This window comes from Ranitomeya imitator, chromosome 6 (genome assembly GCF_032444005.1).
Source record: "Ranitomeya imitator isolate aRanImi1 chromosome 6, aRanImi1.pri, whole genome shotgun sequence".
NCBI classification, from domain to species: Eukaryota; Metazoa; Chordata; class Amphibia; order Anura; family Dendrobatidae; genus Ranitomeya; species Ranitomeya imitator.
The window spans coordinates 449,253,093-449,279,857 of record NC_091287.1 but is presented as its reverse complement, the minus strand read 5'-3'; the positions used below and the strand labels follow the sequence as shown (position 1 = coordinate 449,279,857).

The window sequence follows — 26,765 nt, the reverse complement described above, 5'->3', positions numbered from 1 at the left end:
TCCACTCCTCCTTATTGGTTATCATTGAACGAGCGATCACCATGTACATTACTCAATCATCAAAAGATGAACGAGAATTTTGTAGCCCAGCTAAATGAGTTCATGCACGCTGAACAAGGAATTTTGTACACTTAGCTCATTACAATTATCGTGAACGAAGATCGTTACCTTTAGTCGGACAAGCTATCAGCCAGTGTAAATCTACGTTAACATTAGCGTTGTGCGGTGCAGTGTCGGCGACGCAACGCACAACGCAAATGTGAACGCATGCACGACGCAGCATTTTGTGACGCATGCGTTCATTTTTTCATGGCTTTTGGCGCAGAAAAAACTGCATCATGCAGTGTCCTCTGCGCCCTGACAGTTGCGCCATAGTGACGCATGCCTCACAAAACGCTAGAGCAACGCATGTCCATACGCCCCCCCATGTTAAATATAGGGGCACATGACGCATGCGTCGCCGCGGCTGCCCCCGACGCAACACTAATGTGAACATAGCCTAAATGCGCCTTAATACAACTAGCTACAGCAAAAATAAAACCTCCATGCTGTGCCCTGTTTGCAGCAGAACAAAAGCTGGCTTCAGTCAGCAAGCTGGTCAAATATGGCACTGATCAGCAGGAGATTAACCCTTTTTGTTCTCTATAAGACTTAAGCAGGCAATACTAGATATGTTGTTGACCAAACGATACTTCAGACGATCGTTTGGACGACAGTCATCTCAGCCGACTCTCCCATACACAGGAGCGCTCATTCTGCTAAGTGTTCCACCATCTGAAATGGTGGTCGGTGGCTTATCTTCAGAACAATGAGATCAGCAATCCGAACATGTGCAAGCTACACCTTTCCTGACCAATTGTCAGCTTCCCCGACCGTCAGCCGATACTAAATATCACCCAAGCTATTCCATCACTGTGTGAGAGAAGCGAGCCGAGAACGGTTATAAACAGCACAGTATTACAACCACTGTAGCCGTCACCTGAACCTTCACCAGCTTTGCAAATGAGAAGCTCCAGGAATTAACATTGGCAGAGTCACTTACCTTGTACACAATTTTAACTAGTTCCATGGCAGTCAGAGATTTCCCAGAATTCTCTTGTATTGTTTGAAGAATTTGCTGTTCCCGAGCTTGTCTATGTAAAATATACTCCTGAATTTTAGCTCTTGCACCTTCAACAACTGGGCCATGACCTGTAGGTAAAAAAATAAAAGGTATAAATGATCTCTGGTAATATCTCATTGAAGAAACTGAGCAAGAAACGATGGATGCAATTAGAGGGGTTTTCCAAGGATGTGATAAATTAATCCCGTTATGTAATTCAAACAGCAGCCTGTACTTTTTGCATGTCAGGATGGGTTGCAGTAGTCAAACACAGCTACTGAGACCGCAGTCTCAGCTGACAGAGGAGCTGAACTGTAAACACATGTACCAGTTAACTGCCGGAAAAAAAGCTGTGACAGGAGAAGAAATAAATCTTCTTCTTCTTGGCTGACTGCACACGGAGGATTGAGGATGGAGAAAAAAAATCCTTTGTGCTCCTTGTCAGCCAAGGAGAAGATTTATTTCTTTGCTTGTCACATCCATACTCCCGGAGTTCACTGCACGTGTGCTTACAATTCAGCTCTTCTGTCAGTTGAGACACAGGTCTGCGAGCAGTGTTTCTTCAGACTGCAGCCCGTTATGACACATGACTAGGATGGGCTGCAGTTTGAATTTGGTAATAGGGGCCTTTTTATTACATTCTTGCAAAACACTTTTAAAAACCTCTACAGGGTATAAGCAGAGGACCCTGAAAAAATGAAATGGAATAAGCAGAGACCCAGCAAGTGAATGGAAAATTTAATTAATTTAAATAAAGCTTCATTTTCCTATATATACAACTTAACATTCTCAACCTGCCTGCTAATCTTACAAATGTGTATGTACACACAGTATGGAGCGTATACAGTATGTAGGAATATAAATAGCAACAAGGAGAGGTTAAATGAAAAAAACCAGCGTATTTACGCTTAACCCCTTTACCCCCAAGGGTGGTTTGCATGTTAATGACCGGGCCAATTTTTACAATTCTGACCACTGTCCCTTTATGAGGTTATAACTCTGGAACGCTTCAACGGATCCCAGTGAATCTGACACTGTTTTCTCGTGACATATTGTACTTCATGACAATGGTAAAAATTATTTGATAGTACCTGCGTTTATTTGTGAAAAAAACGGAAATTTGGCGAAAATTATGAAAATTTCGCAATTTTCCAACTTTGAATTTTTATGCAATTAAATCACAGAGATATGTCACACAAAATACTTAATAAGTAACATTTCCCACATGTCTACTTTACATCAGCACAATTTTGGAACCAAAATCTTTTTTTGTTAGGGAGTTATAAGGGTGAAAAGTTGACCAGCAATTTCTCATTTCTACAACACCATTTTTTTTTTAGGGACCACATCTCATTTGAAGTCATTTTGAGGGGTCTATATGATAGAAAATATCCAAGTGTAACACCATTCTAAAAACTACACCCCTCAAGGTGCTCAAAACCACATTCAAGAAGTTTATTAACCCTTCTGGTGCTTCACAGGAATTTTTTGAATGTTTAAATAAAAATGAACATTTAACTTTTTTTCACAAAAAATTTAATTCAGCTCCAATTTGTTTTATTTTACCAAGGGTAACAGGAGAAAATGGACCCCAAACATTGTTGTACAATTTGTCCTGAGTACGCCAACACCCCACATGTGGGGGTAAACCACTGTTTGGGCGCATGGCACAGCTCGGAAGCAAAGGAGCGCCATTTGACTTTTCAATGCAAAATTGACTGGAATTGAGATGGGACGCCATGTTTCGTTTGGAGAGCCCCTGATGTGCCTAAACATTGAAACCCCCCACAAGTGACACCATTTTGGAAAGTAGACCCCCTAAGGAACTTATCTAGAGGTGTGGTGAGCACTTTGACCCACCAAGTGCTTCACAGAAGTTTATAATGTAGAACCGTAAAAATAAAAAGTCATATTTTTTCACAAAAATTATCTTTTCGCCCCCAATTTTTTAATTTTCCAAGGGTAAGAGAAGAAATTGGACCCCAAAAGTTGTTGTACAATTTGTCCTGAGTACGCTGATACCTCTTATGTGGGGGTAAACCACTGTTTGGGCGCATGGGAGAGCTCGGAAGGGAAGGAGCGCCGTTTGACTTTTCAATGCAAAATTGACAGGAATTGAGATGGGACGCCATGTTGCGTTTGGAGAGCCACTGATGTGCCTAAACATTGAAACCCCCCACAAGTGACACCATTTTGGAAAGTAGACCCCCTAAGGAACTTATTTAGATGTGTGGTGAGCGCTTTGACCCACCAAAGGCTTCACAGAAGTTTATAATGGAGAGCCGTAAAAATAAAACAAAAATTTTTTCCCACAAAAATTATTTTTTAGCCCCCAGTTTTGTATTTTCCCGAGGGTAACAGGAGAAATTGGACCCCAAAATTTGTTGTCCAATTTGTCCTGAGTGCGCTGATACCCCATATGTGGGGGGAAACCACTGTTTGGGCGCATGGGAGGGCTCGGAAGGGAAGGAGTGCCATTTGAATGCAGACTTAGATGGAATGGTCTGCAGGTGTCACATTGCGTTTGCAGAGCCCCTAATGTACCTAAACAGTAGAAACCCCCCACAAGTGACACCATTTTGGAAACTAGACCCCCTAACGAACTCATCTAGATGTGTTGTGAGAGCTTTGAACCCCCAAGTGTTTCACTACAGTTTGTAACGCAGAGCCGTAAAAATAAAAAATCTTTTTTTTCCCACAAAAATTATTTTTTAGCCCCCAGTTTTGTATTTTCCCAAGGGTAACAGGAGAAATTGGACCCCAACAGTTGTTGTCCTATTTGTCCTGAGTACGCCGATACCCCATATGTTGGGGTAAACCCCTGTTTGGGAACACGGGCGAGCTCGGAAGGGAAGAAGAACTGTTTTACTTTTTCAACGCAGAATTGGCTGGAATTGAGATCGGACGCCATGTCGCTTTTGGAGAGCCCCTGATGTGCCTAAACAGTGGAAACCCCCCAATTATAACTGAAACCCTAATCCAAACACTCCCCTAACCCTAATTCCAACGGTAACCCTAACCACACCTCTAACCCTGACACACCCCTAACCCTAATCCCAACCCTATTCCAAACTGTAAATGTAATCTAAACCCTAACTGTAACTTTAGCCCCAACCCAAACTGTAGCCCTAGTCCTAACCCTAGCCCTAACCCTAGCCCTAACCCTAACCCTAACCCTAGCCCTAATGGGAAAATGGAAATAAATACATTTTTTTAATTTTTTCCCTAAGGGGGTGATGAAGGGGGGTTTGATTTACTTTTATGGTGGGTTTTTTAGCGGATTTTTATGATTGGCAGCCGTCACACACTGAAAGACGCTTTTTATTGCAAAAAATATTTTTTGCGTTACCACATTTTGAGAGCTATAATTTTTCCATATTTTGGTCCACAGAGTCATGTGAGGTCTTGTTTTTTGCGGGACGAGTTGACGTTTTTATTGGTAACATTTTCGGGCACGTGACATTTTTTGATTGCTTTTTATTCCGATTTTTGTGAGACAGAATGACCAAAAACCAGCTATTCATGAATTTCTTTTGGGGGAGGCGTTTATACCGTTCCGCGTTTGGTAATCTTGATAAAGCAGTTTTATTCTTCGGGTCAGTACGATTACAGCGACACCTCATTTATATCATTTTTTTATGTTTTGGCGCTTTTATACGATAAAAACTATTTTATAGAAAAAATAATTATTTTGGCATCGCTTTATTCTCAGGACTATAACTTTTTTATTTTTTTGCTGATGATGCTGTATGGCGGCTCGTTTTTTGCGGGACAAGATGACGCTTTCAGTGGTACCATGGTTATTTATATCTGTCCTTTTGATCGCGTGTTATTCCACTTTTGTTCGGCGGTATGATAAGAAAGCGTCGTTTTTTGCCTCTTTTTTTTTTTTCTTACGGTGTTTACTGAAGGGGTTAACTAGTGGGCCAGTTTTATAGGTCGGGCCGTTACGGACGCGGCGATACTAAATATATGTACTTTTATTGTTTTTTTGTATTTAAAGAAATGTATTTATGGGAATAATATTTTTTTTTTTCATTATGTAGGAATATTTTTTTTTATTTTTTTTTTTTACACATTTGGAAAATTTTTTTTTTACTTTTTTACTTTGTCCCAGGGGCGGACATCGCAGATCGATGATCTGACAGTTTGCACAGCACTCTGTCAGATCACCGATCTGATAGGAGTGCAGGCTGCTTCACAGTGCCTGCTCTGAGCAGGCTCTGTGAAGCCACCTCCCTCCCTGCAGGACCCGGATCCGCGGCCATCTTGGATCCGGGCCTGGAGCAGGGAGGGAGGGAGGTAAGACCCTCGCAGCAACGCGATCACATCGCGTTGCTGCGGGGGGCTCAGGGAAGCCCGCAGGGAGCCCCCTCCCTGCGCGATGCTTCCCTGCACCGCCGGCACATCGCGATCATCTTTGATCGCGGTGTGCCAGGGGTTAATGTGCCGGGGGCGGTCCGTGACCGCTCCTGGCACATAGTGCCGGATGTCAGCTGCGATAGGCAGCTGACACCCGGCCGCGATCGGCCGCGCTCCCCCCGTGAGCTCCGCCGATCGCGCTGGACGTACTATCCGATCCGTGGTCATGGGGGCCCACCCCACCTCGACGGGATAGTACGTCCAATGTCAGAAAGGGGTTAAAATAGATTTTGAATTAAATAGGTAAAACAAATAGATAGGTAACATAGAGGCTGCTGAGCATTGTTGCAGGGAAAACACTAGCAAATACAGGCAGCAGAAATCAGTAGATATCAAACAAGTGATTCTAACACACGCCCTAAAGTACTGAAATATTTAGAGGGTTTAGATTTCCCTAGTAAACTAAACAGGAGAGACTTGGAAGCAAATAATACACTCACATGTGTGAAACTCTGCTTGTTGTAGTGTCCCTGCCGCCCCAACGCACGTTTCATTAGAACTTCATCAGGAGAGGCGAGACACACTCCTGATGAAGTTCTAACGAAAACAGGCGTTGGGGCGGCAGGGACACTACAAAAAGCAGAGTTTCACACATGTGAGTGTATTACTTGCTTCCAAGTCTCTCCTGTTTAACCCTCTAAATACTGCAGTACTTTAGGACTGGTGTTTGTAGCGCGAAACAGCTGTCATCCTTCAGACATGTTCTCCCTGTCCATGTCCAAATAAAGACTTTTTACAGCATCGGGTTTGGTGAGTGCTAACCACTTTTTTTCTTTTGCTTTTGAATTCTATATCTTTTTGGTTGAACACCCCTTATGCCCATGCATTGAGTAGGAGGTATAGGGGCTGGTACAGCACATTCTAGCACGCCGATAGGTGATCGCGAATGACAGCAGTGCGGGTATACTTTGTTTCTTTTTTTGGGTTTGAATCACTTGTTTGATAGCTACTGATTTCTGCAGCTTGTATTTACTAGTGTTTTCTCTGCACCAATGCTCAGCAGACTCTGTTACCCATTTGTTTTATCTATTTAAATAATAATCTATTTATATAGGGTATATGCTCTGTGGGTTTTTTCATTACCCTCTCTTGTTATATATATATTATCTGAGTTTTTTGTCCCGAATCGGTTTCCTTATATGGGTACTTTTTTTATACTGAGCATGTAGGAATATGTAGCAGCAACAAAATGTCAGCACTTGGGACAGTGGTTGAGATTCTAGTAAAAAATTAATGAACTTTCATTTGATAAAACAAAATATATATCCTTGACCACGAAATCTAGAAATTACTGCTAAAAGCAAGCATCAGATAAATTTTGACCAAATTGCTCCACTTTGGGTTGGTGAACAGCTTATCGACTTTGTGATCTTCGCGTCCTAAAAAACACACGGAGCAGTGTAGGGAGGCTCCATCTGCAGTCAGTTGTCATAAAGGAGGTTTTCAAATTAATTAAAAAGCTGCAATCAATCATTTGCCTCAGCAGTCTTGTGCCATAAACCGCTGAGGCCAGTGATTGACTGCAGCAGTCATAAGGAATATTTTGTAATACCGTATGTCACTGGAAGATCGACTATAAGGTGTCCATACACATTAGAGACAATGCAAACAACCCACTGGTGGTTATAACTAAACATCTCATGTATGTGGAAGCATCTCGACCGCTGCGACAGACGTAGGGGTAAACAATAATTAGGATATTAATATGCCTAATCAATGGTTTCCACAGAATACGTTCCATTGCTAGAGGCGTCTGGCAGCAGGTTATTTCCCTCTACCCATTAGACGGAGTCTCTCAGCACAGCAGGCGCTCGGTGCCCCCTTGGCGTGGCCAAACAGTTCAATGCACCTTCCCACCTACTTGTTTTCCGCCTTCTCTGACTCCTGTAAAGCCCCTGCTGTCAATCAGGGGAAAGGTAGGCAGGGATACATGAATAGACAAGCAGTTGGTAAGGATGCACTAAACTATTTGGCCCCCAAGGATGTCTATGAGGGCTTGGGGACAATACCTGTCTGCCAGATGAGAGTTCAGCCGATCTGCAGGATGCCAGCCTTACAGACAGACTGAAGATTGTTAGGAGATTTAGACGACTTCCTGGGACACACAGAGAAGTTACAGACCCACAGTTGACACGTCACACACTAATGTACTAACCTGGGTAAATTTTGTCAGCCTTCACATCAAGCAGCTTTTCCAAAGACTTCATATAGTCATACAAGTCCTCAAACACAGCTGTTCCTTCTCCAAGTATGCAGTCCCCAGAGAAAATGGCATTTTCTTCCAATAAAACCAGAGCCATGTGATCGTCTGTATGTCCGGGTGTGAACAGGACCCTGAACACAACACATAATGGAAGCATTAGTATTTGTGGAAGAGTGAACGGCCTTTGTTGGTGCCAATATACAGATGAAGCTTACAAGATTACATTGGGATCTTCACATGCCCGATCTGCGCTAGAGAGAATGGACCCAAAAACGCTGCAGACAGCATTCGAGGTCCGTCACAAAATAACGGAGCATCGCTAACGCATGCCAAAAATGGCATGCGTTAGGGATGTGTGACATACATTGCGGTCAATGGGTGCGCTAACGGATCAGTTACATTGCGTTAGTGGTGCTATGTAACGGATTACGTTAGCAGATACCCGCTAACTCAATGTGAACCTAGCCTTACACAAAGCCATAACCACTCTCCTATGAGCAAGACAACAGGTGATATACTGCATACTGCTCCCGCTCAAAGATCATTATCCTCCATTGCCTGCCCTGGTTATCCTTCAATCATGATAAACGAGCTAAATAATTGTATGTGTAGCTAATTATTGTACACTGGATGGTGGCCCGATTCTAAAGCACCGGGTATTCTAGAATATGTATGTAGTTTATTTATGAAGACTTCCACGTAGTATATAGTACAGCCCACGTAGTATATTGCACAGCCACGTAGTATATAGCTCAGCCCACGTAGTATATAGCACAGCCCACGTAGTATATAGCACAGCCCACGTAGTATATAACAGCCCACGTAGTATATAACACAGCCCACGCAGTATATAACACAGCCACGTAGTATATTGCAGACACGTAGTATATAGCACAGCCCACGTAGTATATAACAGCCCACGTGGTATATAACACAGCCCACGTGGTATATAACACAGCCCACGTGGTATATAGCACAGCCCACGTGGTATATAGCACAGCCCACGTAGTATATAGCACAGCACAAGGAGTATATGGCACAGCCACGTAGTATATAACACAGCCACGTAGTATATAACACAGCCACGTAGTATATAACACAGCCACGTAGTATATAACACAGCCACGTAGTATATAACACAGCCACGTAGTATATAACACAGCCACGTAGTATATAACACAGCCACGTAGTATATAACACAGCCACGTAGTATATAACACAGCCACGTAGTATATAACACAGCCACGTAGTATATAACACAGCCACGTAGTATATAACACAGCCACGTAGTATATAACACAGCCACGTAGTATATAACACAGCCACGTAGTATATAACACAGCCACGTAGTATATAACAGCCCACGTAGTATATAACAGCCCACGCAGTATATAACACAACCCATGCAGTATAACACAGCCACGTAGTATATTGCACAGCCACGTAGTATATTGCACAGCCACGTAGTATATTGCACAGCCACGTAGTATATTGCACAGCCACGTAGCATATTGCACAGCCACATAGTATATTGCACAGCCACGTAGCATATTGCACAGCCACGTAGCATATTGCACAGCCACGTAGTATATAACACAGCCCACGCAGTATATAACACAGCCCACGTAGTATATAGCAATGTGGGCACCATATTCCTCTTAAAAAAACAATTAAAATAAAAAATAGTTATATACTCAACTTCCGTCGGCCCCCGGATCCAGCCCAGGCCTTTAGCGATGCTCCTCGCGACACTTCGTTCCCAGTGATGCTTTGCGGCAATAACCCGTGATGATGCAGCGGTCTCGTGAGACCGCTACGTCATCTCCGGTCATTGTCGCAATGCATTCTTGGGACCGGATCGTCGCGAGGAGCCGGACAGGCTGCCGCGGACGCCGGAAGGTGAGAATATGATTTTTTTAATTTTTATTATTTATGCATAGGCAGCATCAATAGTAAAAAGTTGGTCACACTTACAGGGTTAATAGCAGCGTTAACGGACTGCGTTACACCGCGTTATGCTGCGGTGTAACGCAGTCCGTTTAATAGACTGCTAAACCGCTTTGGGGGAACTGACTGGAGGGGAGTATGGAGGGGGCACTGACTGGAGAGAGTAGGGAGGGGCCAATTCGCTGCCGGACTGTGCCTGTTGCTGACTGGTCGCGGCCGGCTGGCCAAGACCAATCAGCAACCCGGGATTTCCGCGACAGACAGAGAGACGGAAGTTACAGACAAAACAGACGGAAGTACCCCTTAGACAATCTATAATATAACGGTGGGAGCGTCACTCTGTCCAAAGTCTTTATAGACTGCGCAAGCGCGACGCACCGCGCCTGCGCAGTCTGGACCAGAGTGACGCAGCCGAACTTACTTATCCCCCCCCCCCAAAATACCAGCCATGGGGGCTCCACACACCCGTGTATCCCCCATAATATAGCGGCCATGGGGGCTCCGTGCTCTGCAGCTTCGGTCAGGGTAGATGTAGAGCCCAGCGGAGCTCCAGGACCTTCGATGATGTCACCAGCATGTGACCAGTGACGCGAGTGGGCGGAGTCAGCCCTCGCTGTAGTGGCTGCAGGGGTGCTGTATCCATTATAGCCAGCGCCGCACTCGGCTCAGCACAGCCGCACTCGGCTCAGCACAGCCGCACTCGGCTCAGCACAGCCGCACTCGGCTCAGCACAGCCGCACTCGGCTCAGCACAGCCGCACTCGGCTCAGCACAGCCGCACTCGGCTCAGCACAGCCGCACTCGGCTCAGCACAGCCGCACTCGGGCAGTACAGCCGGAGAGAGAAAGATGGGAGCAACATATGGCAAAATGGAAACAGGAACAGGCAGAATGGGAGCAGCATATTACAACAGAATGGGGGCACAGGATGGGAGCAGCACATGACAGAATGGTTGCGCACGATGGGAGCACCACATGACAGAATGGGGAGCAAGATGGGAGCAGCACATACCAGGATGGAGACCATATACTTTATAGACTGCGCAAGCGCTGGCGCAGTCTGGACCCCACAGAGTGACGCAGCCCAGGACATCGCGGTATGCGTGAGCACTGAACGCACACCGCAATCTCCAACGGAGAAGCAGGGACGTGCCAGGAGGGTGAGTATAAGCTATAGTCACCTGTCCCATTCCAGCGCTGCGCGCAACTCCATCTTCTGGGTCGTCTCCTGCCTGTGACGTTCACAGTTCAGAGGGCGCGATGACGCGCTTAATGCGCGCCGCCCTCTGACTGAACAGTCACAGCCAGTGGACCCGGAAGAAGCGGGACGCAGCGCTGGAACGGGACAGGTGACTATAGCAAGTGTCGGGGGCCCCCCAGCACTCGGCGCCCAGCGACGATAGGGGAGTATGTTATTATTTTTTTTTTATATATATCGCAGCAGCATACGGGGCATATACTATGGAGCATCTTATGGGGGCCATCAACATTTATGGAGCAGCATACGGGGCATATTCTATGGAGCATCTTACGGGGGCCATCAACCATAATGGAGCAGCATACGGGGCATACACTATGGAGCATCTTATGGGGGCCATCAACCATAATGCAGCAGCATATGAGGCATATACTATGGAGCATCTTATAGCGCCATCAACCTTTATGGAGCAGCGTATGGGGCATATGGATGGGAGCAGCAAATTACAGAACGGTGGCGCAGGATGGGAGCAGCACATGACAGAACGGGGGTGCAGGATGGAAGCAGCACATGACAGGTTGGAGGCGCAGGATGAGAGCAGCAAATGACAGAATGGAGGCGCAGGATGGGTGCAGCACATCTCAGAATGGGGGCGCAGGATGGATGCAGCACATGACAGGATGGGGGCGCAGGATGGAGCAGCTCATGACAGGATGGGGAAGCAGGATGGAGCAGCACATGACAGGATGGGGAAGCAGGATGGAGCAGCACATGACAGGATGGGGACGCAGGATGGAGACCTATGAGATATATATATATATATATATATATATATATATATTTTATTCAGGTCAAAGTGAATCTACACTCAGCATTCAACGTTGTCAATTTTAGGTTCAAAATTGTGTGCTGTGCTAATTTCCTAAATATCTTTATAGCAGTGTGTGCTCAGTTTTCCTGCTAAAAAGCTCCCAACCCCTTGTATACAAGTAAATTTAAAATAACTACCAGTAGCTACCGCCAGCGGGAGCTTATTGCGTTCAATGCATAGACAGTATGAAGTAAGCTCCCTCTAGTGGTGACTGCAAGGAGTAAGTATGTTGTATTCCATGCAAGGAGCCGTTTGTCAGAAAAAGAAGATTTTGGGTCCTTGCCATAAAAATCTTTTTTTTCTATTGGGGACAAAGAAAACCATGGGATATCCTAAAGCAGTCCCAAAGGGAGGGAAGAAACAGCTACTCCAGAATCTAAGGCAGATCAACTGCTGCGCGTAGGACCATTCTGTCCAGGCTGGTGTTCACCAAAGCATAGTGGAGAACCATGTAGAACTTGGAAAGGGTATAGACTTGTGATGAGCTAGTATACTCAGTACTCGAGATTTCTAGAGCACGCTCGAGTGTCCTCCGAGTATTTGGAAGTACTCAGAGATTTAGTTTTTCTCGCCGCAGCTGAATGATTTACATCTGTTAGCCAGCATAAGCACATGTGGGGATTCCCTAACAACCATGCAACCACCACATGTACTTATGCTGGCTATCCGATGTAAATCATTCAGCTGCAGCGATAAAAACTAAATCTCCGAGTACTTACAAATACTTGGAGGACCCCAAGCGTGCTCAGGAAATCTCGAGTACCGAGTATACTCGCTCATCACTAGTATAGATCAAAGACCAGGAAGCAGCCTAGCGGTCCCTATGAGAAATAGCCCATAAAGCTCCCACTGCCATGTGGGATGAGCAGTGATAATGAGCGGGATTGGTCTTTTCTTCACTCAGTACGCTTCCATGATGGGAGAACGAATGCACCGGGAGATAGAGGTCTTTGAAGCAGAAAGACCTCTTTCAGAAATCATGCAAAGAGAATCCGAACATCGGAATGATCCTGTCCTGGAAACGTACAGACGCAGCTATGACAAGATTCAGACTGAGAAGAGACCACTCCAAATGATGGGAGGAAGTACAAAGTACTCATTAAGGGAAAGGCAGAAACCACCTTAGGAAGGCAGGATGTAACAGGACGTAGGACTCCCTTATACTCAAAGACACAGGAAGAGCATACAGACTGGAGACATGACTGCGGGTGATGATCGCTACAAGGAACAAAACCTTCCAGGAAGGCAAGGAGAGAGGAATATCGTACATGGGTTCAAAGGGTGAAATCTGAAGAACAGACAAGACCACAAAGAGAATCAGTGGGCCCAGGAGGGCTGATATGGTGGGTGTGAGCAACTCCTTGTAGGCTGTCCTGACTTGGGGAAGAGGGCCAAGTTCTTTTGGAAGAGGATATAAAGGGTGGATGCTTTACCCCTTAAGGAGCAGAGAGAGATAGACCGGAGTCTAGGCCTGACTGTAGGAAGATCAGGAGAGAGGGAAGAGAAAAAAAAATAATAAAAGGTGTGACCGGATTGGTCTAGCACCACTAAAAAAACAGCCTTCCAATTGGGACGGTATATGTGGGAGGAAGACTGTTACCTTGTTTTTATCATGGTTTGGAAGACTGGTAGGAGAAACCAGCAGTCTACAAGGCTGGGGCTTCAGCAGCCATGCAATAAAATGAGAATTCTCATGGAAGAGGGGACCCAGGGAAAACAGGTCTGACAAAGTGCCCAGAGGTGGTACCCCTAAGAAATTCCTCCACCAGAAGTAAATCCTGAGAACTGGTCCATATCTTTTCCTGGACTGGCTTTCCAAAGGAGATCCTGATGGACCAAGGACAGCCGTTCATGTCCAAGGTGATGAGAGAGTTGTGTAGGGCCCTCCATATTATGCAACTCAGGACATCGATGTACCATCCACAGATTATTTTCCCAAGCGGGTGGACCCCGCAGTTATACGGACTGTCGTGAATGCGTTTTTTTGTGTTTGATGTGCCAGCAAGACTGTGTAAGTTTACTTTGCTTTGGACTGGTTTAAGAAGCATGCTTGCTTAATAAACCAGTTGAAGAAATTAAATGGAAAGCATTCCTCTGACCACCTCATTAAGCAGCCGAGTGAGCCGATCTACCACAATATATTATATATATCTATATATATATAATTGCCTAAGGGTTTTTCCGTCTGTCTGTCTGTCCTGGAAATCCCTGCTCTCTGATTGGTCGAGGCCGCCAGGCCTCGACCAATCAGAGACCGGCACAGCATCGACGTAGAAATCCCGCGTCTCTGATTGGTCGAGGCCGCCAGGCCTCGACCAATCAGCAACGGGCACAGCGACGATGATGTCATAAAGGACGTAGAAATCCCGCGTCTGATTGGTCGAGGCCAGGATTGGCCTCGACCAATCAGCAACGGGCACAGCGACGATGATGTCATAATGGTTGCCATAGCGACAATGTCATAAAGGTTGCCTCAACCAATCAGCGACGGGCACAGTCTGCCGAGAATTCTGGAATCATCATTGTCCATATACTACAGGGACATGCATATTCTAGAATACCCGATGCGTTCGAATCGGGCCACAATCTAGTATATATATAATTGTCTAAGGGTTTTTCCGTCTGTCTGTCTGTCTGTCCTGGAAATCCCGCGTCTCTGATTGGTCGAGGCCGCCAGGCCTCGACCAATCAGCAACGGGCACAGCGACGATGATGTCATAAAGGACGTAGACATCCCGCGTCTCTGATTGGTCGAGGCCGCCAGGCCTCGACCAATCAGCATCGTCGCTGATATATATATATATATATACTAGACTGTGGCCCGATTCTAACGCATCGGGTATTCTAGAATATGCATGTCCCCGTAGTATATGGACAATGATGATTCCAGAATTAGCGGCAGACTGTGCCCGTCGCTGATTGGTCGAGGCAACCTTTATGACATCATCGTCGCCATGGCAACCATTATGACATCTAGGTCGATACTGTGCCCGTTGCTGAATCAGAAACGTGGGATTTCTACATCCTTTATGACATCATCGTCGCTGTGCCCGTTGCTGATTGGTCGAGGCCTGGCGGCCTCGACCAATCAGACGCTGGATTTCCAGGACAGACAGACAGACGGAAAAACCCTTAGGCAATTATATATATAGATATGTCTGTCTGTCTGTCTGTCTGTCTCTGTCCTGGAAATCCCAGCTCTCTGATTGGTCGAGGCGGCCAGGCCTCGACCAATCAGCAACGGGTTCAGCAACGATGATGTCATAAAGGACGTAGACATCCTGCGTCTCTGATCAGCAACGGGCACAGCGACGATGATGTCATAATGGTTGCCATGGCGACGATGATGTCATAAAGGTTGCCTCGACCAATCAGCAACGGGCATAGTCTGCCGCGAATTCTGGAATCATCATTGTTCATATAATACAGGGACATGCATATTCTAGAATACCCGATGCGTTAGAATCGGGCCACAATCTAGTGTGTATATATGTGTGTATATGTATATATATATATATATATATATATATATATATATATATATATATATATATATATATATATATATATATATATATATATACATACATACATACAGTACAGAATTTTCATGGCTATGAATATTCTACATTCACACTGAAGGCATCAAACCTATGAATTAACACATGTGGAATTATATACTTAGCAAAAAGGTGTGAAACAACTGAAATTATGTCTCATATTCTAGGTTCTTAAAAGTTGCCACGTTTTGCTTTGATGACTGCTTTGCACACTCTGGGAATTCTCTTCATGAGCTTCAAGAGGAAGTCACCGGGAATGGTCTTCCAACAATTTTGAAGGAGTTCCCAGAGATGCTTAGCACTTGTTGGCCCTTTTGCCTTCACTCTGCGGTCCAGCTCACCCCAAACCATCTCGATTGGGTTCAGGTCTGGAGACTGGATGCCAGGTCATCTGGCGTAGCACCCCATCACTCTCCTCCTTGGTCAAATAGCCCTTACACAGCCTGGAGGTGTGTTTGGGGTCATTGTCCTGTTGAAAAATAAATGATGGTCCAACTAAACGCAAACCGCATGGAATAGAATGCCGCTGCAAGATGCTGTGGTAGCCATGCTGGTTCAGTATGCCTTCAATTTTGAATAAATCCCCAACAGTGTCACCAGCAAAGCACCCCCACACCATCACACCTCCTCCATGCTTCACGGTGGGAACCAGGCATGTAGAGTCCATCCGTTCACCTGTTCTGCGTCGCACAAAGACACGGTGGTTGGAGCCAAAGATCTCAAATTTGGACTCGTCAGACCAAAGCACAGATTTCCACTGGTCTAATGTCCATTCCTTGTGTTCTTTAGCCCAAACAAGTCTCTTCTGCGTGTTGCCTGTCCTTAGCAGTGGTTTCCTAGCAGCTATTTTACCATGAAGGCCTGGTGCACAAAGTCTCCTCTTAACAGTTGTTGTAGAGATGTGTCTGCTGCTAGAACTCTGTGTGGCATTGACCTGGGCTCTAATCTGAGCTGCTGTTAACCTGCGATTTCTGAGGCTGGTTACTTGGATAAACTTATCCTCAGAAGCAGAGGCGACTCTTGGTCTTCCTTTCCTGGGGCAGTCCTCATGTGAGCCAGTTTCTTTGTAGCACTTGATGGTTTTTGCAACTGCACTTGGGGACACTTTCAAAGTCTGCCCAATTTTTTGGACTGACTGACCTTCATTTCTTAAAGTAATGATGGCCACTTGTTTTTCTCTACTTAGCTGCTTTTTTCTTGCCATAATACAAATTCTAACAGTCTATTCAGCAGGACTATCAGCTGTGTATCAACCAGACGACTTCCGCACAACAAAACTGATGTTCCCAACCCCATTTATAAGGCAAGAAATCCCACTTATTAAACCTGACAGGGCACACCTGTGAAGTGAAAACCATTCCCGGTGACTACCTCTTGAAGCTCATCAAGATAATGCCAAGAGTGTGCAAAGCAGTCATCAAAGCAAAAGGTGGCTACTTTGAAGAACCTAGAATATAAGACATAATTTCAGTTGTTTCACACTTTTTTGTTAAGTATATAATTGCACATGTGTTAATTCATAGTTTTGATGCCTTCAGTGTGAATGTACAATTTTCATAGTCATGAAAATACAGAAAAATCTTTAAATGAGAAGGTGTGTCCAAACTTTTGGTCTGCACTATATATATATATACATATATATGTATATATATATATATATATATACATATATATATATATATATACATATATATACATATATATATATATATATATATATATATATATATATATATATATAATGTTATGTTATTCAACCCTTTCCTTGTCATGCTGCTTCCACAATTATGATATTTATAATACAGACATACTGACTAGATGGAGGCCTGATGCTATCGCATCGGGAGGGCGGTAATGTCACGATGGGGGCAGGCTTTGCAGTGTTGAGAATCTCTCCCCCCCACCCACCTATCCACTCTCTTTCCCCGTGTGCTGACTTCTCCAGTCTGTGCTCTCTTCTCTGACCTGTCTACCCCATGTGCTATCCCCCTTGTCTGCTGTCTCTCTCCTTCCTGTGCTGTGTTCTCCCCTCATGTGCTGTCCTGTTTGAGCCGTCTCCCCCTGTGCGCTTTCTCTCTACCCCATCTGCTGTCTTCTCCTCTCATGTCATCACTTCTTTGTTCACCCCATGTGCTCTCGTACACAGTCAGACACAAGCAATTTTTACAATGAACTTTCATTCGTGGGAAAACCCCTTTAATATGACCGGCTTCATCTGCCTACAGACACCACGCATCTGTAGCTGGGATCAGCTGAATGATTCACTGCACTTGCGCGGAATTTGTGCAGACGCAGTAAATCAGACCGCCGCCATCTTTGTACAGACAGATAGCGGTGATCACATTAAAACTGCACATGCGCTCCTCCTGTATAAAGATGGCAGCGGTCAGTGAATCATTCGGCTGATCCCGGCGGCGGCGTGTTCACAACGGTGTTCCGCTGGTGGTACTGCGCAAGAGATTGGGTACGACGTATACAGTGTGTGTGTGTGGTGCGTACGGCGTATGCAGTGTGTGTGTGGTGCATACGGTGTATACAGTGTGTGCGTGGTACGTACAGCATATACAGAGAGAGTGTGTGTGTGTGTGTGTGTGTGTGTGTTGCGACGGTGCTCCTCTGGTGGTATCGCGCAACAGGCTGGTACCACCAGCACTTTCCATATTGAGACACCCATCACTTGGGTGTTCCAATATGGCGGACGGTGAACTTCCTCCGCTTGGAATTCTGGGATCTGGACGGAATAGGATATGAAGACATTACAAGGGAAGTATATATTAAGATAAGAATAAGAAGATTTTTATTTTTAGAAATGTCTGGCAGTCTCCTTGCTTCCATATCTAGCCAAGCACGGACGTTATATTCCCTGTTGCTCCAGCAGACAGCGATGGTTTGTGATCTATGTGTGACGTGATCTGCTTCCTGAGGTTTCAGTTTGTGTGGTTGGTGGGTGTACTTACTTCAGGGTCGCTCCCTCTGTTCTTATCACATCTCCATCTTTCAGATATTTGTACTTTTGCTCTCCTACCCCGATGACCTCTTCTTGATGTGGGATGCGAGGAAGTTTACTGACGCTGACATCTGAATCTGCAGCAAGGAAGATAATCTAATGTTTTGAAAGTGTTCAGAAACGTTATAATTTTCTATAAATAAAACTTATCCATCTTCTAATAAATGTTATATACATACAGGTGATTCTCACACAATTAGAATATTATTAAAAAGTTGATTTCAGTTCTAAGTGTTCATTTCTGTTAGGCTGGGTTCACATTGCATTAATGGCAATGCGCTGACGGCATCCGTTACATCGCGGCACTAACGCTATGTAACGGATGTGTTAGCGCACCCATTAACTGCCATTATGTAGTGCATCGCTAACGCATGTCATAATCGGCATGCGTTAGCGATGTGCCGTCATTCTGTGACGGACCCTCGGACGTAGTCTGCAGCGTTTTCGGGTCCGTCACCGCTAGCACAGATAGAGCATCTGCGCTAGCGCGATCCCATAAACGCGATCTTTTTTCAGCACTTGCGTTAACGCAGTCCGTTTATCGTATGCGTTGAACGGACTGCACTAACGCAATGTGAACCTAGCCTAAATGTTGATGATTATGGCTTACAACCAATGAAAACCCAAAAGTCATTATCTCAGTAAATTAGAATACTTTATAAAACCAGTTTGAAAAATTATTTTAAAATCCAAAATGTTGGCCTACTGAAATGAATATTCAGCAAATGCACTCAATACTTGGTCGTTGCTCCTTTTGCATCAATCACTGCATCAATGCGGCGTGTCATGGAGGCGATCAGCCTGTGGCACTGCTGAGGTGTTATGGAAGCCCAGGTTGCTTTGATAGCAGCCTTCAGCTCGTCTGCATTGTTGGGTCTGGTGTCTCATCTTCCTCTTGACAATACCCCATAGATTCTCTATTGGGTTAAAGGGAACCTGTCACCCCGTTTTTTGAGATTGAGCTATAAATACTGTTAAATAGGGCCTGCGCTGTGTGTTCCTATAGTGTATGTAGTGTACCCCGATTCCCTATGTATGCTGAGAAATAACTTACCAAAGTCGCCGTTTTCGCCTGTCAATCAGGCTGGTCAGGTCGGGAGGGCGTGGTGACATCGGTGGTTCTTCCTCAGCTTTACGTTGGTGGCGTAGTGGTGTAGTGGTGAAGACACAGCGCGCGATCTGCGCTGTAATCCCTTGCATCGGTGGGGGCGGCCATCTTCCTGGGGCCGCGCGTGCGCAGATCGAGTGCTCTGCTGCACGGGGCTTCAGGAAAATGGCCGCGGGATGCCGCGCGTGCGCATTAGAGATCGCGGCGGCCATTTTCCCAAAGCCGAGTTTGCATCTCGGCTTTGGGAAAATGGCCGCCGCGATCTCTAATGCGCACGCGCGGCATCCCGCGGCCATTTTCCTGAAGCCCCGTGCAGCAGAGCACTCGATCTGCGCACGCGCGGCCCCAGGAAGATGGCCGCCCCCACCGATGCAAGGGATTACAGCGCAGATCGCGCGCTGTGTCTTCACCACTACACCACTACGCCACCAACGTAAAGCTGAGGAAGAACCACCGATGTCACCACGCCCTCCCGACCTGACCAGCCTGATTGACAGGCGAAAACGGCGACTTTGGTAAGTTATTTCTCAGCATACATAGGGAATCGGGGTACACTACATACACTATAGGAACACACAGCGCAGGCCCTATTTAACAGTATTTATAGCTCAATCTCAAAAAACGGGGGTGACAGGTTCCCTTTAAGGTCAGGCGAGTTTGCTGGTGAATCAAGCACAGTGATGGTGTTGTTTGTACACCAGGTATTGGTACTTTTGGAAGTGTGGACAGGTGCCAAGTCCTGCTGGAGAATGAAACTTCCATCTCCAAAAAGCTTGTTGGCAGAGGGAAGCATGAAGTGCTCTAAAATTTCCTGGTAGACGGCTGCGCTGACTTTGGTCTTGATAATACACAGTGGACCTACACCAGCAGATGACATGACTCCCCAAACCATCACTGATTGTGGAAACTTCACACTAGACCTCCAGCAGCTTGGATTGTGGCCTCTCCACTCTTCCTCCAGACTCTGGGACCTTGATTTCCAAATGAAATGAAAAATGTACTTTCATCTGAAAATACCTTGGACCACTGAGCAACAGTCCAGTTCTTTTTCTCCTTGGCCCAGGTAAGACGCTTCTGGCATTGTCTATTGGTCATGAGTGGCTTGACACAAGGAATGCGACACTTGCAGCCCATGTCCTGGATACGTCTGTGTGTGGTAGATCTTGAAGCAATGACTCCAGCAGCAGTCCACTCCTTGTGAATCTCTCCCAAATTTTTGAATGGCCTTTTTCTTAACAATCCTTTCAATGCTGCGGTTATCCCGGTTGCTTGTGCACCTTTTTCTACCACACTTTTTCCTTCCACTCATCTTTTCATTAACCCATATCTACCAATGTCCTTTTTTTGGGACGCCTAATCTTTAGCTTCTAGCAACTAAGATTTTATAATTTTTATAATTAGGTCCAATTTTTTGTGTTGTGTTTGTATAAATGAATGTTTTCAAAATAGGAAATCATGTCATTGTCATTTTTAATTGGATATTGGGTCGCCCTTTTCTGAAAAATCCGTACTTGTAAAAATTTTAATTTGGCAAGTAATGGGTTAATATGCTTGGATACAGCACTCTGTGAACAGCCAGCTTCTTTAGCAATGACCTTTCGTGGCTTACCCTCCTTGTGGAGTGTGTCAATGACTGCCTTCTGGACATCTGTCACGTCAGCAGTCTTCCCCATGATTGTGGAGCCTACTGAAGCAGACTAAGGGACCCTTTTAAACACTTAGGAAGCCTTTGCAGGAGTCTTTTGTTAATTATTCTTCATTTACTGAGATAATGACTTTTGGGTTTTCATTGGCTGCAAGCCATAATCATCAACATTAAGGCTACTTTCACACTAGCGTTTTTTTCAATACGTCGCAATGCGTAATTTATGGGAAAAACGCATCTTGCAAAGTTGTCTGCAGGATGCGTTTTTGCCCCATAGACTAACATTAGCGACGCATTGCGACGCATTGACACACGTCGCAACCGTCGTGCGATGGTTGCGCCGTGTTGTAGCGGACCGCCAGGAGCAAAAAACGTTACACGTAACGTTTTTTGTTGCCGACGGTCCGCCATTTCCGACCGTGCATGTGCGTCCGGAACTCCGCCCCCACCTCCCCGCACCTCACAATGAGGCAGCGGATGCGCTGGAAAAATGCATTCGCTGCCTCCGTTGTGCAGCGCATTCACCGCTAGCGTCGGTACGTCAGCCCGACGCACTGCGACGGGCCGAGTCCAATGCTAGGGTGAAAGTAGCCGAACAGAAATAAACACTTGAAATAGATTGCTCTGTCTGTAATGACTCTATATAGGAGTTTCACTTTTTGTATTGAAAAATTACCTTTTGATGATATTCTAATTTTGTGAGAAACCCCTGTATACCTTGTATGGGAATCCTTGACTATATTCACTTTCTCTGCTCACCGTCTGTCTTCACAAGGGATGCACATATACAGACGTTCAAACACCTTTTTCTTTTAGCATTGCTTGCAGTTTCTGAATATAATCACAAATGTTTCCACCCACTGACAGCATGCAGAACTCGAGTTATTACATAAAGGATATTAGGAAGGTGCAACAGTTTTAAAGAATAATGAGTTTGTTAATATAAAACCACTAAGTAGTTAACCAAAAACGCAGCTGTGCGCTCGTCTGTTAGCTATAAACTCTACATAGAGATATGGACTCACCAGAGCATTTTTTTTTTTTTAAATATAATGTCTGTAAGCCTCATACAAAAAAAAGCAAAGTCACAGAAAACCAGTTTAAAAAAAAAAGTTGCACAGTTCAGTGTTTCTACCGGCCACTGCTAGTGCTAATAACAGCTAACCATGGGGGTGCCGGGTATCGGACCTCTACCAACAGAATATTGATGAGCTGGACTAGAAATAGGCCATGAATACTATATGCCTGGACAATCCCTTTAAGACTTTTACATTATTTCCACAAATCTTCCCTAAGCGACAATGGGTCTGTGAGAATATACACTGCGTGTGTATTAGTGTCATCAGTAATAAAACCTTCCAGATCTAACATTACAGGATGACAGCCTACCATTCATGATATCTCTGCATATGTCCGTTATGCCCCCGATGTGGTCGAGGTGCCAGTGAGTGACGAGGATTTCTTGGATGGCAGTGCTGGAGTCCTGCAGGACTTGCTTCAGAGTGTTGATATATTCTGGTACTGATGGCTCTCCTGTGTCTATGAGAATCCTCCTAAACGGATGCATCACAGTAACAACAAATCTTTATAAGCAGCAATAAAATGTCCATTGTATAGGAAATAGTAGAAGGCATTATCACTAGTGTTTGAAAGTTTGTGAAACCTTCAGAATAGACAAAGCGAAAAATTATCAAATATCACAAGTCTGTGAGTAGCAAAAGTATGTGAACCTTTTGGATTAACAGATAATTTGAAGATGAAATTGGATTCTGGTGTTTTCAATCAATGGGACGACAATCAGCTGTGAGTGGGCAACCTGTTTTTTTTTTGTTTGTTTTTTTTAAACATGGATCTATCAAAGGTCTGCTCTTCACAAAACAAGCTTGTGAAAGTTCATCATGATAAGAACTAATGAGATATCTGCAGATCTCAGAAGAAAATTTGTTAAATCTCATAAGGCTGGAAAAGGTTACAATACCATCTCTCAAGACCATGTACTCCACCAATCTTAGTGAAGGGGCGTTTTGGAGTAGGATGCGCCCAATTTGTTAAGAGGCGCACACCAGTTAATGAATTCGGCACCCCTTCAGAGCTGCGTGCACCTCCTTGTGTCTTGCTACTTCAGTCATGGAGTGAAGTAACGTTTCTGGGGTAAAAATTATTGATGAATTTCACCATGACCTCTCATGCCTCCTACTCGGGTAAGCACATTTTGGCAGAGCTGCTGAATCTGGTGTGAAAACCCCAAAAGTACCAAACTGTTTGCACAACTCTATGTTGCTCAAATATTTTGCAACTTTTCAAAGTGGTTTAGTCCAGTTTTCTGATGTAAACACTTTGGTGGATCAGGGCCATTGTGTACACATGGAGAAAATTCAAGACCATTATTACCCAGGAGTGGTCAATCAATAAAACCACTCCAAAAGCAAGGTGCATAATAGTCCACAAGGTCACAAAGGAACCCAAGGTACCGTCTAAGGCTGGTTTCACACGTCACTGACGCTGGGCTCGCAGCAGCTCATTCACCAGTGGTTCTCAGCCTGGACGGTCGCATCTTGGCACCGTCAAGGTTGAAAACTAATTATTCCCAGACATGGATTACGGCGTGGGACAGAACAACGGACAGGTGAGGGATATTATTGTTTTTTTTATTTTTGTTTTATTACAGGAGATCGAGGGCATCGGTGGAATTAGGCGTTAAGTGAGTATAACTGTGTTTGTTATTTTTAAATAAAAAAGGAAAAGTGTGTTTTGTTTTATTTCTAATAAAGGACTTTATTCTGGCTGTGTGTTTATTTATAATAGAACTATAGGATTAGTAATGGATGGGTGTATTATAGACACCTCTCCATTACTAAGCCCTGACAATACACAGGGTGACATCAACCCCCACAAGTATGAACCACACTTGCCACCACTACAGGGCAAGTGGGAAGAGCCGGGCAAAGCACCAGAATTGGCGCATCGAATAGATGCGCCTTTTCTAGGCAGCTGCGGGCTGCTGTTTCACACTGTTTTGTTAAGTATATAATTCCACAATCTTTAAATGAGAAGGTGTGTCCAAACTTTTCCTCTGTACGATATAGATAGATATAGATAGATATAGATAGATATAGATAGATATATATATACACATACACACACACACACGTTTTTAAGTGAGATTTTTCCAATTAATTTAAATGGGTGAAAAACATTGAAAGAACTGACATGCTGCAGATTGGAAAAAAGGCTTTGATGGTTCAAATTTCAAATCTGCAAGGACAAAACAAGCACTAAACAATAACATGAAAAATCCTTCCATTGTTGAGAACAGAAGGGATTATTAACAAATAAACTGCAAAGTTGTGTTTTGCAATTTTAACTATTTAGGATGTTGAGAAAGAAAACTTTAAATATTGAAATCCGGTAAGAAATCATCTTTTAACGTGGAAAAAAAAAAAATCAGTGTAGTGGAGAGAAATATAATAGCCAAGTTACAGTACTTAAACATGAAAGTCGGTTTTCACCTTTACTATGGAGCAAACCTGTCGTCATGTACCTCCATATGGGGGCCCCGAGCTATGGAGCAAACCTGTCGCCATGTACCTCCATATGGAGGCACCGAGCTATGGAGCAAACTGTCGCCATGTACCTCCATATGGGGGCCCCGAGCTATGGAGCAAACCTGTGGCCATGTACCTCCATATGGAGGCACCGAGCTATGGAGCAAACCTGTCGCCATGTACCTCCATATGGGGGCACCGAGCTATGGAGCAAACTTGTCGCCATGTACCTCCATATGGAGGCACCGAGCTATGGAGCAAACCTGTCGCCATGTACCTCCATATGGGGGCACCGAGCTATGGAGCAAACCTGTCGCCATGTACCTCCATATGGGGGCACCGAGCTATGGAGCAAACCTGTCGCCATGTACCTCCATATGGGGGCACCGAGCTATGGAGCAAACCTGTCGCCATGTACCTCCATATGGGGGCACCGAGCTATGGAGCAAACCTGTCGCCATGTACCTCCATATGGAGGCACCGAGCTATGGAGCAAACCTGTCGCCATGTACCTCCATATGGGGGCACCGAGCTATGGAGCAAACCTGTCGCCATGTACCTCCATATGGGGGCACCGAGCTATGGAGCAAACCTGTCGCCATGTACCTCCATATGGGGGCACCGAGCTATGGAGCAAACCTGTCGCCATGTACCTCCATATGGAGGCACCGAGCTATGGAGCAAACCTGTCGCCATGTACCTCCATATGGGGGCACCGAGCTATGGAGCAAACCTGTCGCCATGTACCTCCATATGGGGGCACCGAGCTATGGAGCAAACCTGTCGCCATGTACCTCCATATGGAGGCACCGAGCTATGGAGCAGGACGAGCTGAGCAGAGTGATACTGCATACAGTGTTACAGGGACTCAGTATAAGTTGGAATTAATGCTTTTAAAGAGCAGAGAATGACTGTCCAAGCTGAGTACAGGCGCTCGGGGCATCACAGTGGGACCAAACATTCAAAGCATCACTCCAACATTTTTTTTTTTAGTGGTGTCACTAATGTAAGTTCCCTGCGCCCAGCCTTATACTTACCAGCCGCCATCTTCTGCTGTTCTCAGTGCCGCTCCGGTCGTCTTCTGCTGCCTGTGACCTGCCGGATTCCCCAGTGTTTGCTGGGCGAGCCGGAGATCCCATCCCAGAATAAGGGCTCATTAAGACGTCCTTGCAAATGGGCCTGAGATCGGACCGCAACGCACAGACTGCCCGCAGGTCTCCTGAACCCAGCCGGACAGCTTCATGTGTTTCTAGGATGTTGCCACGCTGGGGTCAGGAGACCGCAGACAGTCCGTGCGTTGCGGTCCGATCTCAGGCCCATCCTGATCCTATCTAATGTAATTCCTCTCCTGGGCTGAAGCCTACATTTATGGGTAAGTGGGATCCTGCTGTGCTGAACACTGACACAGGCTGATGGGTGGTGTTGTAGCATTAGACAGGTTCCCAGCAAAGAAGAACGCCTTGTCATGGCTGCTGGGAAACTATGCGCTATTTCCCATTTTCTAGAGCAGTAACGCAGTTCGTCTTTCATGTTTCCATGCTATAGTATAGCACTACAGAGTGCAGCTAGTCTCTGGGACTAGGAGTCCGGGGGGCGGTCCTCAGCAGTGACTGGCAGACAGGTGACTGACGGTCTCCACATCAGCAGCGCCAATCACACAGCATCGTGCAGCTCCATGTCAGTACTCTGTGGCAGCCGGGCACTGCATTCTTCTGTGACACTGGAATGGCGGCATCCTCTGCCTGTGGGGTGTAGACTCCCTATGCTAAAAATCCACCAAGTTTATAAAAACAAAGCGTCAGTCCTCGTGCCTTCTGTGGTTATCTGCACATGTCCCTATAAGCAGGATGCTCGGCTACACTACAAGGGCTGGAAGCACAGGCAGCACTACAAGTCCCAGCACTGCCAGTCACTCCGGTCATAGTCACAGGGTCAGGAGTCGCTTGTCTTACTACAGGTGACCACTGGAGGCGCTGTGCTGCTGTCCACCACAGCCGTGTATTATGTAACGCCGACACATACTGACCTCCGGCCGGTGCCCACCAGGTATGTGTTAGTGCCCTGTAAGGTCATGGGCCCCGGGTTACATCCCAGCACACGGATCACCCGGGAGGACAAGTGCTCTACACGGGGCAGAAACGACAGCGCCATCCCGGATT

General features: G+C 45.5%; 1 protein-coding gene across 1 annotated transcript in view; it reads right to left on the bottom strand.

The window, feature by feature from the left end:
• Positions 1 to 26,765, bottom strand: part of LACTB2 (lactamase beta 2) — a 46,489-nt gene extending 19,724 nt beyond the window's left edge. The window contains exons 1-5 of the mRNA XM_069731444.1: positions 26,633 to 26,765; positions 22,451 to 22,614; positions 18,259 to 18,385; positions 7,680 to 7,858; positions 1,043 to 1,191 (exon numbers count right to left, since the gene is read on the bottom strand). Of these exons, the coding sequence (XP_069587545.1) occupies positions 1,043 to 1,191; positions 7,680 to 7,858; positions 18,259 to 18,385; positions 22,451 to 22,614; positions 26,633 to 26,757 (744 nt within the window). The 5' untranslated portion in view covers positions 26,758 to 26,765. The remainder of the gene's footprint in view (positions 1 to 1,042; positions 1,192 to 7,679; positions 7,859 to 18,258; positions 18,386 to 22,450; positions 22,615 to 26,632) is intronic.